The sequence below is a fragment of the Acanthaster planci genome, linkage group LG05, assembly GCF_054643075.1.
Source record: "Acanthaster planci isolate LZ-2023a linkage group LG05, COTS_SCS, whole genome shotgun sequence".
NCBI lineage: Eukaryota > Metazoa > Echinodermata > Asteroidea > Valvatida > Acanthasteridae > Acanthaster > Acanthaster planci.
The window spans coordinates 9,802,552-9,817,412 of NC_141781.1; the positions used below are offsets into that span (position 1 = coordinate 9,802,552).

General features: G+C 42.9%; 1 protein-coding gene across 1 annotated transcript; it reads right to left on the bottom strand.

The window, feature by feature from the left end:
• Positions 1-12,143: 12,143 nt before the first annotated feature.
• On the bottom strand, positions 12,144-14,507 carry LOC110987106 (uncharacterized). The gene is made up of 2 exons (XM_022249552.2): positions 14,350-14,507; positions 12,144-13,455 (listed from the first exon to the last, which is right to left on the bottom strand). The coding sequence occupies exons 1-2, from the start codon at positions 14,381-14,383 to the stop codon at positions 12,926-12,928; spliced, it is 564 nt and encodes a 187-aa protein (XP_022105244.1). The 5' UTR covers positions 14,384-14,507; the 3' UTR covers positions 12,144-12,925.
• Positions 14,508-14,861: the final 354 nt, after the last annotated feature.

Genomic DNA, 14,861 nt, shown 5'->3' on the forward strand with positions numbered 1-14,861 from the left:
GAGCTTTAATAAGAACTCCCAATCAACGTTCAATCATTAAATTCATTTAACAATTAATATGTCATGTTCTGCTTCTTTGTTATTTAGCATCCTTTCATAAAATCTCTCTCCCCGTTGGGAGTGACACAGGTTTCACAGCACGTACATGGATGTTTCACCCCCACTCAACGTGTGGAAATTAACGACTTTGACTGTGCGCGGCGGTTACTTGACCGGACCCTCATGAACCATACGGAAATGTCCTTAGCAACTTGCCAATCCTCTATTGAGCCTTCTCGTGTTGAAGACTTCGTTTTCACAAAGTTAACAAACGATCACATTGAAACTCTTTGTATGTGCTCTAGAAGGCTTAAACCGAATAAAATGCAACAGAATAATGAAAAGAAATGCTACATAAATATGAAATTTAGCCTCAAAGTGGTTGCTAAGATTATAAATTATTTCCATTTTCAATCGATCTCTGGGTCTTTTCCCCCCAAAAAATTTCTCAATTTTAGAAGTTTTCGCAGAACAGTGAGACACTGCATACGACAGGCCAGAATCTCAACCACACAATACAATCAGTTCTATGTAGCTGGATTTTTTGTTCGACTTTCAGGAGTTATATTTGATACTTACCTATACGTGTTTCACGTGCACAAAACCGATCGAGCCACGGACCGTGCACAGTACACTGAGGCTTGTGACGCGTACCGCGGCGTGCATGGGAGCCTACAAGTGCATGGAAATTCTCGGCGGAGCCGGTGTACATGCTCATGTGGTTCATGCGTGTATATAGTACACGTAAAACTGGGGATATATACCATGAATTTCAACATTTTGCTGGCAATTTCATAATGACAGATAGACCACGGTTTCGATAATAAACTTCATGTTAACTTACTGTACTTATGACTTCGTCTTTCGTTACAGAGTCACTGAATTCTTACGCTCGCAATGCCGTAAGATTAAGCGGGAAGAACGAAATCGGTGCTGAGTTAGGTCGATATGCAAACGCGTCCTGTCGGGAAAAAAAATCTAGCGCAAAACCGTCAGTAAATCTAAAACCTTCACTTCTTTCTCCACCACAGCCTACTTTTGAAAACTTCAGGAAAACTTCGAATTCTTTGTTTCGAGCCTTCTAAAACCGCATCAAAAACGCAAACAAACTACCGCCTACAAAAGAGCTTTTCACAAATATCAGTAGACAAGTTTAATTTTATTTTCACAAAACACGTTAGGAAAAGGTCTTTTCTTATCATGAAAATATTTTGGGCAGGAATTTTTATTTCCAAAAAGTGAAAATAAGACGTACGTTTCAGGAAATGAAGCAGCTGTTTGCCTGGCACAAATTCCCATGGCCCTCATTACGCACGCAAATGATCCTAAAAACGGGACATGCGCAGTTCATAATTTCCCTCTGAAACATAGGCCTACGTGACAGACATACAAAATATTCCGGAAGTTGTAACTGCCTGAACCGCACCTTTGGGTTGAAGCTTGTTCCTCTGGATTAATGACTAACATCCAAGGTTGAAATTTACGACAACGCTCTGAAGGGTACAAAGTTAGCCGTAGGCCTATCAACTGTTTCGCATCCGGAAAAAAGAGCACATGGTTATAGCACTTTCTATCTTGAAGAAAGGTGTCTTTGGCTAATATGCGACGCGGATTATAGTTTACTACATGTATTTTGCTGAAGTTTACAATGCTGTGCTATTATCTTTGTAGGTTGGTTAGATAAGTCAGTTTGATTTTCTGGTCTATTCGTTATCATGTCGCTCAGAAATGGCCACTTCCTTCAGCTGTTTCGGAACTTTAATTTCAATCATCTGACTGTCTGACAAAGTCGGTTATTACCCCGTTTTTCCCCACACCTTGGTAAGTTTACGGGGCGGATATTTGGCTGTCATAACCGTGTTACGTCCACAGTGACAAATCTAGATGGATTGAACACAGAAAAATGAGTCACCTCGTCCACGCTGTAATGTTATCGGCGTTTTAGTTGTAAAATTTCACAACATTGTTTCTTTTCAGAGCCATGACTAAGAACACGTTTTTAATTATGATACCTGATTTTGTTTTTCGGTTAATTTCATCGTTCTTGGGACTGAGGACGTTAAAGCTATATCCCCCATCTAGTCAGAGAATCGAATCAACAAATCATCCCCAGGCTGTCTTACCGAACGTCACTATGTAGCGAAAAGGGATAGCAGGCCGTAAGACAAGTTTAAAATTCAAATTAATAATTGAAAGTTGGCTGTTTAAAACCGCGCGTGCTTGATCCATAATGTCGAATGACGCCCAGGCCAATTTGCCAATTTCCAAGTTTAGGAAGTTACATACATGTTTTCAACATCATGCTTTATTTCCCTCTTATTAGCACAAATCTAAAGTCCTATATAGTTTCTCTATGCCTTAGGAGGCAAAAACACTTTGCAACTTCATGTCATGTTTGATATTCAGATAAAATGTTTCAATGTGTCCCTTGAGTTACCCCCCCCCCCGACAACATTTGCTGTTAATCTTGAACTCTTTCCAAACTTCTTCACGGCTTGCCCGATCTTTCGCACACTCCAAAATACTGTCTCCTCAAACTTTGAGCCAAATAACCAAAAGTGAATCCAGAGCCAGGGGGGGGTTTCTGATGAATGAGACTATATTTTGGAGGGTTTTCAGGCAAAGGGAGAAAGGGAAATGAACTTTCTAAATCTAAAAAACCTTTTCTTCTTCTATTAAAGTGCCTCTTTTTGAGGAGGTGATGCATGGCACCTTTTAGCCCCCCGTTCACTGATGTCTGCATTCATCCTCTTTTCTGTAGACTACAATGACAAGAAAAAGACTCCAAGACTAGAAAACAGTTTGTTGCTGTATAAAAACTACTGGTAATTTGCTCAGGAAGGGTTGTTATCGCAATCTGCGTGTCATTAAGGTGAAGCAGGCTGAAAATAATGGATGACATATCTTTAACACATCTGAGTGCTCTTCTTTTGTGTCGCATTGACTCGTCGAAAGGTTTGAAACCCCCGACAGGCGTGCACTTTTTAATGAAGATATCCCGCCTGCGGGACGGTCAGACGGGGTGATTACCCAAACCGCGACCAAGACGTAATCCGGCTTCCTAGCACGTCATTTCTGACCCCAGTGTGCACAAGTCGGTAGACTCGTCCCCAGTGGTTCGCGGGAAAACAAGAAAAAATACCTGTATCATCAGACAGACATGCATTATTATAAGATAATTTTATGACTCATTGTGAACATTAAAACTACAGCCCAAACTCTGAAATCTCTTTTGAAATGCCCATCTTGCTTTGTTGCACGGAATTGGGATAATATTTATGGCAACGGATAGGCCTAAAGCTGGTCCCACAAGAATCTCTTGGGACCTCTTTTTGTCTCCGTTCATGTCTCGGTTACACTTGTCGGTCTTTAATAAAGCTCATTTCCCAAAATCTCACTTCAGGCTACCAAAAGAGTCTCCAAATTGACCGAAATTCTAAAACAATTGCAAAAAGATGCCCCCATATTGACCGTATTATGACTTGCGTCAGGTGTGAAATGCAAAAACTGATGTGTTAAATTAACACTTGCTGGTGTTATCAGCTGACCTAACCAAAATTTGTTACTTTTGTTACTGGTGTTACTTCACACACCTACAAGTGCTATAATGCGCTGGAACTTGTTAAAAGTAACACCAAGAGTGTTAAAATAACACCAAAAATTTTAGCACTGCCGTAAAATGTTAGTATGGTCCTCTGATAACACCGTAGGTGTCAAATATTGCACCCTGGTCTTTGCAGATTGGTTTTTCTTGCTTTGTGGGGGTAAATGTATGCGAAATAGCACCTTGATCCTATTACAGAGAAACGTTTTTTGGAGCTTAGGATGGTAATTTCTTATTTTAGGAGCATTTCCAAGGATTTAGCAATCACTTTGGGCAAGGCCACGGCACTGGCCCTCCTTCCGGCAGCTGGAGTTTTGCATCATAAGGTGTCATTAATAACCCACGTTATTTTTAGAGCTGACCCCTTTGGTCTTAATGATTCACTGCCCTGACGTCGGTGTCCTCGCAGGGGTGGGGGAGCCAATAATCCGAGGGATGACCAACATTTTTCCCATTTTTAATTTTGAATTAACTCTTTGACAGGCCGAGGGTTTTGCAGATTTTAACGTAAGTCATTACTACGCCCATCAACTTTCTCATGACATTACCTTGGTTTGCGTTCGTCCTTTTATGGTGATTAATGATGCAAACTAAGATCGGCCTCAAATATCTCAAAGTACTCGATAGAGAAAAGGGGAAGGTTTTAATTTGTAATCAGGACTACTCTTTAAGTCTGGTAACTATAGGCCCATAGCAGGACTAAGAGAGGGCACAATTTTCCAAGCAACGGTGGCTCCTTTGGCGAGAACTACACTTCGCAAGTGCACGAACAACTATGAAATTTATGCGTTGCGGTCGCTACCAACCAAATGACCATTTCCCACCAACATTGCTCTTTTCAACCGATAGGGGGGTGCTTCTGCTCAAGGCAAATACACCCACTTTATTTTCCTTATACCTAGAGAGTCATCTTTCACCTATGATATTTGGGGGGTGGGGTCAGAAGAACAAAGTGTTATTTTTAGAGGCGTTGTTCGCTAAAAAGAATAGTGTACCTTAACGGTACACTCTGTGATAGGATAACAGAAGCACTTGCATTAGCATAAACACCGGCGAAAATGTGGAGAGCCAAAAGTCGTTGTTCTGCTCAAAAGAAAGAATGTGCGCCGAAAGACTTATGTTTTCAGGGATCCCCATTTGGCAAAATTCTTTGTCATCTGTTTGCGGTAATTACGCTTGGCAACCTCGATCCAACTAAGAGGTTTTGAGCTTGGTCCAGGAAAAGGAAAAACAAGACAATCCTGATATCTCTGTAAAGTTAGATAGGAATTAAGTTTGAAGCTCAAATAGTTCTTGAGAGAACGAAAAAACAAATGTAACCGATTAAGGGGAGACTATGATGGCCCACAAGGGACATCACCAATCGTCAATATTGACGCCAATATTGACGATTTGATTTCTATCAAATGCTTGCTAGCTCCCACTGCATACACCAGGAAAGTTTCCCATCTTCCGCGTGTAAGTTTGAAAGTGGTTCAGCTGCGTAAAGTATGATGACACAGTAATGTAGTTCGAGGGGAAATGTTCCATTCTCCAAACGGATTTGAACAGGTGCTCCGGAACCGCGAGACTTTTAGCCATTATTGGTTACTCATGATAATTTTGGGCCGTTAGGAATTCCCTTTTACAGCATTGTATTGAAGATTATGCAGATGCACTGTGGAAAACGTTTTGGATATTTCCGTATTCTGTTGAGTGTCGTTGCCAAAGTGTGATGCGTGTCTATAGTCCGCAGAACAGGACAGTCTGGAAAATACCCTGATGTTAATCATGGTTTTGTCTAAAGGAAAACACAGTTTACTGAGACATTGTAGTTCTGGGCAATAGACAGTGATTGACACATTAGTTGTGAAGTTGTGAAGAGTTCTGCCGAGGAACAGGAAAGGCTGTTCAGCAAAATACCAGGGAAAGAAGTTGTCCACATAAAAACAGAAGTCTTTAACAAGTCCTGCAATGTGCGAAACCGCTCCCAAGAAATGTTCAATCGTGCTGCACTTATCTTAATGTGAGTGTGTAATGCCATCAGGGGTGACAAGCAAAGATGATTGTGGTGTACTCGGCAGCAGCTGAAAACAGAAATCATCGGGGTTCTTTTCCGTCTGACATGTAAATTTCCAGACTGTATTGTGTTGTAAAAATGTCCGTCTGCTCGTGTCGTAGCATGTGTTTATACTTGTGTTGCACTGTTCTTTTTTTCTTGGGGGGGGCACTAAATGCAGTCTGAAAGCCAAGCTTCCATCGAATTCAGGAAGTAGTCTGCAACCACACCCAGCTGCCAGACGAAGTTACTTGGATGGTTCCCTCTTCAGGTTTTTCTTTTCTGGGGGATTATAGTGAAAATCAAATACATTCATAGGTTCTAATGTCTATCGAGCCTAAACGCAGTTGGGGAGCGACAGCAGAAGAACCTGAAAAGGTTACTCCCTTTTCAAACCCACATAATATCCCTCCAAAGCTGTACTCCCTATCCACACCCCAGTGGCGTATCTCGCAGGGGGCAGGGGGAAAGCCCCCCGATATGTTACCGGTTTTCTCTATCTAGGAATTGGAAGCGCCAGCAGTTTAGAAACGGTACTGCCACTGCCAAAAATTATTTGACGAATGAAAAACATGGAGAGTCCTTTCAGAAAAATGCCCATTCGTCCCCCCTCCAGACCAAAGCCCCTCCCCCAATTTCAGAAAAATCTGCCGATGTCCCTACACCGGCCACTGTAGGATGTAGGTAATGCTCTGCACTGACAGATAGCACTGTCTTTCATCATAGAAACAACACTCGTTGCTTATCAGGATAATCTTGTATCTACGACCTTTCTCTTATTAGAGACTACTTCAGAATGCCCGATTGTAACTAAATAATTGCGAAACGTAAGATCGACTGCTCTTTGGGAAGGGTACTTCGAGGGTGCGGTGGGACCGTCGGCTCTATGTTGACAGTTTGAGATGAACGGACAATAACAATCTTTTGACCTTTTCGGGAAAATCAGCTCAGAAGGATGTAGGCTTAATACCCCCACTTCCCTCGAATCTTCACAAAATGACCACTGTGCTTTCACTTCCCTTGATTTATCCCTCTGAATACCGTGACATACAGTTGCAATCTCTCCGCTGCAGTTGTGGGGGATACATTTGCCATTAGGCAATCGATCGCTTCCTTTCGAGTACAACCGAGGGGAAAAACGAGCCTTGACCGAGAAACACCAAGGTGAAAATGGCACGTGGGCCACTCAAAGTAGTACCACTGCGATCGAGCCACGGCTCAAAAATGACTCAATCGGACAAGATTGTCCGCGGGCCAAATATAGTCCCAGAGTCACTGTCAACCCCAATTTCCCTATTTTTCTTCTTTTTGGGAGCCCACTTGAAACAGTGTGGTTAGGAGAAAAACGAAGAAAAAAGGGTAACATACAAAGTCAAAGATACAAGTCTGCTTCTCCAGTCTTTATTATGGAAGTTCTCACTACAGATGGCGCTTGTGACGGCAGATGGCACTACAGATGGCGCTTCCCTCGAATCTTCACAAAATGACCACTGTGCTTTCACTTCCCTTGATTTATCCCTCTGAATACCGTGACATACAGTTGCAATCTCTCCGCTGCAGTTGTGGGGGGATACATTTGCCATTAGGCAATCGATCGCTTCCTTTCGAGTACAACCGAGGGGAAAAACGAGCCTTGACCGAGAAACACCAAGGTGAAAATGGCACGTGGGCCACTCAAAGTAGTACCACTGCGATCGAGCCACGGCTCAAAAATGACTCAATCGGACAAGATTGTCCGCGGGCCAAATATAGTCCCAGAGTCACTGTCAACCCCAATTTCCCTATTTTTCTTCTTTTTGGGAGCCCACTTGAAACAGTGTGGTTAGGAGAAAAACGAAGAAAAAAGGGTAACATACAAAGTCAAAGATACAAGTCTGCTTCTCCAGTCTTTATTATGGAAGTTCTCACTACAGATGGCGCTTGTGACTTTTTGGGTTGGATTAAACTTTACCATATAGAGGGTAAAATTTAATTGACTCCTTTTCTTTTCGAAATGTATTTTTGTAATTACACTTGAAAATGGCGTATGGCAATACCCCAATATTTTACAAATATAAGAAATTCCCGTCCTGTGTTCATTCAAACAGCCGAGGATGAATCACAAGCTCACTGTGTGGCTTCATTTGCGTACAGTTCCTGGAGATAACATTACTTAATAGATCAACAGGTGGAATGCCTCCTTTTTAGCAAACGGTTTCCAATGAAAAACAAGCCACTATCGTATGGTGCTTTTTATCGTTTCTGGTAATTGCCAATGTCCCTTATGTCAACCACATCAGGAAAGCCAGACCCACAGGACCTCTCCGTGGATGTGTCGCCATTGCCCCACCTGCAACGAATCCCGCACCGACAGGTCCATTCTGTCCTGAATTCCTCTCGCCGGCCAAGTATGAACCCAGACCTATACCGTCGTAAGTTTCGGCTATATTCCTTGTCCCTGGACTTCTGGAACACGACTCCCGGAACAGTGTAGTTTGAACCACAAGTTTGAAAAAGGGGCCCAGAGTCCAAAGAGACCTGCTTTTCGAAAAAGAAATTATGCCAGGTTCAATTTCATTTAAAGAAATTGATAATGTAGCGCATTTATAGTTGCTGTGGAAAATACTTCCTACTTGCTACAGAAGATACAGGCGCCAAAGTGGCTGTTTCCCCAAAAATGACAATCCATTTTTGTTCATCTGTTAAAAGGAATCCCCACATTCCCCAAGAAGTAGATTGTACTGTTTCTAAAATATTGCCATTTTCCGAGAGAAAATGGCATCATTACGTTAGGGGAGCTGCCACCACCCAATCTCGATACACCACCGCCCCTTTCGGAAGTATGGTCTTGCAGGGTGCAGACCACTAATTCAAGTGAGAATTTCTGGCCAGCTCATTAGCATTAAAAGTGCCCCCTTCCACAGTATGTTTTGAAAAAGGAGATTGTTTGGCCCCCAAAATGGTGAGATTGTGTAAATCGTTGCCAGTATCAACTCCGTGGGTCTTTGAGCTTTCACATGAGAGCAGAAGGGCTAAAAACTACGGTTGAAAAATGGTCCTAAGTGCCCGAGAAAGTTGAGGGTTGCCACTTGGAAAATGGCTGCAATCGGACTTCGGAAAAATCTCTTTTTGGGGGGTAATTTTGTTTTGTGGGAATAATTAAAAATGTAATTGGTTAACCCACAAAAAATTGAAAAGAAATTGAAAGATAAGTGACCAGACAAGAATTTCATTTGTGTTTCAGAAATCTCAGGGATGTTGGTGTGCATGCTATTGGGCCCTGAACGGTGCTGATTTTACACTGTTTTCAATGGGGCTTGAATTAGTGGACTGGACCCTGCAAGCAATATTGGAGGCGCATAATTTTGTTCGCAAACTGATTTTCACGTACGTGCAGTTATAGATGGTGCCTCGAGGTGTCAGAGTTTGACGGGGATTGGTCACCGTGGAAGACTTGGCTGACTCGGCATAAAACGCAGTTAGCACGCTCTCCCGCGCTTGCGACGTCCGATTTGGCTTAGTTCTGGCGGCTTGTTCTAGAACGTTCACGAACAGCTCAATCTGTTCGTGGTCAGCCGCTCGGACGCCGGGAACGTTGAACTGGTTATTGCTCGTAGTACCGGTACACTACCAGAAGATAAAATGTAATGACGGCGTCCGTTACGTTCGTCGAGGGTTAATGTTTGAATAACTGAGCTAAATTCTTTTCTATTTAAAAACGAACATTCATTTCTGTGTTGTGGAAAATTATTATTGTTCATTTGGCAAAACTTCCCATTATCTCCGGCTTTGTAAGCCATCTCGCTATTTCTTATTGCATGCTGTTCACAAATCAAAATCTCACGAGTTTTTTCTGTGTCATCCCGTAAAACCCTGATAAGAAGGTGGTGTGTGATCCTGTTCCTGAGAACAGTGCTCTTGGATCATCGTGTTCCCGCCGTTCGAGCCCAAAGAACAGGAAACCATGTCAAGAACAGACCCCGACCTTTGGCTCGAGAGCACCAGCATTGGGGCAATCAAAATCACCTTTGATGTAAACGAAAAGGTAGTGAATGGCCCAAACTTGCCGAAACAGACGCAAATGAATTCCGGTTACCGACTATTTTTTCTCGAAGTAAGCGCTTGTTCCTGTACTTGTATTAACCAAGGAGGACTCGGATTACTTGTTCTTAACTCTGTACTGTTTGAGGGCGCTTTTTAATCAGCCGTTTTGGTGTCCGCGGTGCTTGGTTCACTGGCTGATGTGTTACCCGAACGAGGGCGCTTGTCTCTGTTTTGGTCAAAAATTGCACTTTTCCTCCACGGTTGCAGCTAACCCAGTAACTTCACTGATGCATTGAGTCTGACCTTTTCCTCCACCGGAGCCGTTTGAAATGATTTACAGCTCTGGCCTCCATAAGGGCAAAAAACCGCCGAGGACATAATAGGATCATTATAAATTCACGTGTGCACACTCAAAGTAAAACATTCCATTGAGCTGATAAGCATAACGTGCCCATCGATTTCTTCCTCCAGTTAGAAGACTGCAGCATATGAAGGATAATGCAGATAGAACAAGAGCTGCCTGCCTCTCTGAGCATTAAGTTGGTATGGATTTTTGAAACGTGGCACCCTGGAAATTAAGTCCTATTTTTTAGGTTCCTTAAGGAAGCCTGCACTCAGAGAATGGCAAGCCTAGGTCTTTGGAATTTGCTCTCGTTTGGGAAAAAGATTATTTTGCAACCTTTGTTTGATTGTTGGCTGAAAATAGGCATTTTTTATTCATAAAAAACAAATAAAAACTGAGGCAGCCAATTTAAATCACAGGCCTTTTGAAAACAACCTTGTAACCGTAATTAAGTGTGCTCAACAAATTTACATTTGTCAATCTTGTCGTTCGTTTAAGCGACAGTCTGTTGTTCGTGGATGGAAAACTTCGGTAAATTCGCACTCTGCGGGTCGGTTTAATACTAGGGCCAGGCTAGGATAAGTGTGGAGTTACGAGTGTCATATCGAACGCAGTCGTGCTTTTCATATGTGTAAAGTATGAAGAAAGTAATCGAAGGCGCTGATTAATAGCGATCATTCGCATTTTCACTGTTTGAAGATGCCTGTACGCTAGACTCTAATTTATTATAAGCCATGTTTCAAGTACAAAGACCTGATCTGTGACCCTCTCTGGTAAAAGAATGGCTTCGGATTGAACTTAACAGAACATGAAAAAACATAAAAATGGAAACATTTCAAATTTGTTTCCAAAGATTTCGTTTAGGTGATCAACATTGTGCATATATTCAACCTTGGTTGTCGAAATCTTTTTCTCCCACAAATGCAGAGTTTTTTTTACACCCTCTCTTTTTAAGATAAGGATATCATCCTTCGTGTTTTAGCATACCTTATGTTCGTAATAGCCTACTTGATGTTATACCACATTGGCGGCTAACAATATTGGTTCATGAAAATTGCCACCTATCACTGTGGTTTGGCGAAAGAAAGGGTCACGAAAGCTACAAGCATCCTCAGGTCCAGGGTGACTGCACTTTTGAATTCACCGGCTGCCATGCAAATCAAACAGCGCCCTCCTCGTGCGACTCACCGCGTCAAGACCGCTCAGCGGAAACTCGTTAGTGGTGTCTAACCGTTAGTCTGAGGACCACTTTGAGCAAACTAACAGCTGCACAATTACTGTGTGGTGTCAGTAAGTGACTGCGGTAAGCATCACCTCGTTCCCATGGATACGATCTTGCCGCGCCATGTTGGTTCCCATCATGCCTTGTGCGATCTGAGGAACGCGCACTCGCCCATGGAGTCGAGGTTGCAAAACAACATGCACGATGGGTTGGAGCGTCCTCTCCCCTTGAAAATGAATTATTGCCAGTGTTGTTTTAGGTTACAGCTTGCGCTGGCGCTGAACATGACTACGACTAGAGATAGCACGTGCGCCTATGAAAGCTGCTAGCCAACGGCTACAGCCGTTTCCCATAGACGTGTGTTACCCCTGGCTGTAGCCAGGTAAATCAGACACTTTCTCACCGACAGAAACTAATTATCTTTATCCTTGCGAAGACCAGGTCAAACCCCAATCCCAGTTTTATTCCTTCTCCAATACATATAAACTTGCATAAAATACATGTATGTCTATTTTATGTGTAGGCGACTTGTTCATCTTTTTCTCTTCAATGAGTTGACATTTTGAACTATTCTGATCTTGGCCGTTTTCCAATACTCAACTTCGGCTCCGTCTCAGGCTTCAACTGTTTTTTTAACCAGCTGCCTTTGAAGCTGCAAGCTCAGTAATTAGTCTAATAGTGCCACAAAACATCAAATAAGATGCAAGAGAGCCAAGAATTACAGTAATCAAATGTAATTTAAACGCTTCAGGCCCACAATCGGGGATTGGTTTTGGGAAAGAAGCCTGAGACGGAGACGAAGTTGAGTATTGGAAAACGGCCCAGGCAACACAAAACACTCAGAATAAAAGAGGCCAGGAGGGCAATTTCAACCTTTGATAAAATGGCTTTCTAGTATTTTTATTTCTCCAGTCTCCCGTACCTTGCATAGATTATAATACAGCGCTTAGGTCAGTAGTGCAAGGCCGTGCTAATTAAATGAATCATGTTTATCGTGCTGTGAAGATTATTTTCGCAGCATTCAGAGGAAGCGAAGACAAAATATTTATAATACAACATGTTTATTGAGTTTTGTTTATGTACATTTTGACGTCCTGACCAGCAGACAGACTGGAAGTTGCAATTTTAGTGTGAATCCCCAAAACTCTACTAGAATTATTGAAAACATATTTCATGACAACGACACCAGCATTGAAAGAATAGCATAAACCATCAAAGGTCGATGACTATCGTTACCAGTCCAATCGATTAACTTTCTCTCCCCACCTGCTCAACGCCAGGAATTCAACCCGATGGATCGGTGACTCTTGCATCCTCGTGAACTTAACAGCTCTTCTGACTCCCATTTAGAAAAAGATAAGGCAGAATGAAAGCATGGTAGTTAAAAAGACATAATCCAAAAGATGTGCTACAGAATGGCAGAAAGTTACCGTTTGCGAATCACAGCAGGAACTACATTCAGAAAAGAAAACCCACGAACTACAGCGCGCAGCTGTTGTGGACATTTTAAATTACATAAACATTTTCTGAATATTTAAATACTAGGAAGACTGATTACAATATGGGTCGCCATTCGAAGATTTGTGGGAACTGTTCCACACTTCCTTTGCTTGTCCCAGGGCGCCCGGTTTTTACAACACTTGGACCTTCTTCAGTTCAATTTCTCTTCTTGATGACGTAAACTGCAACTCCTGCAGCGATGCCCACCAGAGCGACCACGCCCACGACAATACCCGCAGTGGTCCCTGCCGTGGCCGTCGTCCCTACGATCTGGCCCGGGTCACCTGCCTGCTCCGCCTGGTCGTCCACCACCGGCGACTGGCCGCTGTTCTTGAGGACAGGACGGCCGTTTCCGGCACGGAACCCGCCGCCTCTGCTCGGGGCGTTGAAGTCTGGGGAATCGGCGCCGTCGGGGCTGTCCCCCTCTCCTACCTCGTTACCGCCGCCGCCAGCCACTGCCGCACCCCCGCCGTCGACGCCGTCCGGAGTGTCACCGCCGTCATCGTTAGCATCATTACCCCCAGTGGCGCCTCCAGTGCCTCCGATTCCGCCAACGGTGTCACCTGCTGCCTCCAGGGCGCCGTCGATTCCGCCTGAGTTGGCAAACTCGAAGAATGCAGTGTTGGCAACCTCTCCGGAATTGGTTCGCCTGATGATCTTGGAGGCGTCTAGATGGGCCAGACAACCTAAAAAATACACAACGATGATACAAAACTGTTGGAATTCTGCACTTAATGCGAATGTAAACATAGCCTCTAAACCACAGGGTTACATGAATAGTCCCACTGAGTCTGTGCGAGCATTCTATAAGACAAAATAATAGATCAAATCGAGCAATAAACCATAAACCCCTCAAAACCTCCATTTTTCTCTTCCATTTTATATTATTTATCTAATTTATATTAGAAAAATGAGTTTAAATTTAAATTTATTGTGGTAGTCGATAAGTAAATTTAAAACCCTTTAGCCTGCAGGTACAGAAGGGAGTAATGTTGTCCCGTCTACTATTCCCTAGAGAAATTTGCCCTATTGCAATGCAAGAAATACTTCAGTGATGTACCACGTTAGGTGTGGATCCAAGTTGGTCTTGACGACTGACCGTTAATGAAAAATTCCTTTACACGTTGTTGACTTTTGTGATCCCTTTATTTTCAGCATAAGAAAAAGATGCCTTGATATTTTATGAATGAGCTCCCTTCATGAAGTTGCATTTCTTGAAAATTCTTACTCGTTCAAGGGTCGTTTTCTTATTTCGAGCAATCAAATCGTGAAATAACTTGACAGAAGTATGGTTTGTGTCAGCGAGGTTATACCTTCACAGCAACTACTTTATACGCGTTGTGTTTGATTGAAATCGTGATTTGGATGGCCTACCGCTTCCCACAAAACAGTAGTTAGAAACTCAACATGTTAAACTCTCTCCGCCGCCTACAAATCTTACTCTTCTTTCAAACCGCCTGTGAACTGTAAACGGACGTTGCGACAAGACCTTACACGTGTAATGTTCATACAAATTGGACAATGTTCTGGTAAAACAAAACAAAACAAAAAACTGATTCCACGGAAAATGGATAGCTTACCCGCAATGACTGCCACTAAAAGAAGCCACTTCATGTTTGTTTCTTCGGCTTTCCTCTGCTTGAAGAACAGACTGAAAATGCCAAAAAAGGTGGATACGGCACGGCTGTGGAAACCTCCTACTTATGACTCCTGCAGCGGATGTCGTCTGCTATTTCTGCAACCAACACAGACTTCATGCTGACGCACTCTTGTCTCTTATTGGCTGGAAGCACGAGCATTTCCCAGGCCAGCCTAAACGCGGATGAATCTGAGGCCCTGTTTGCTATTTTTGGCGGGTTCACGGCCCTACAACGTTTTACGCATGTGTTGTTAAACCAGTCCCCTTTGACAGCCGAATGGAAGTATGTTTACAAGGTAAGAGAACAAAGACGTAAAATCTGACATGCACAGACGCCCTGTCAAAAACAAATCTTTATCTCAAACATGCCAATGTATCGCGGCATTTGCAACCAGAAATCGTCACAACAATCCGTCTCTTAATATTTAAATTATGTAATGTAATATCTCTGTT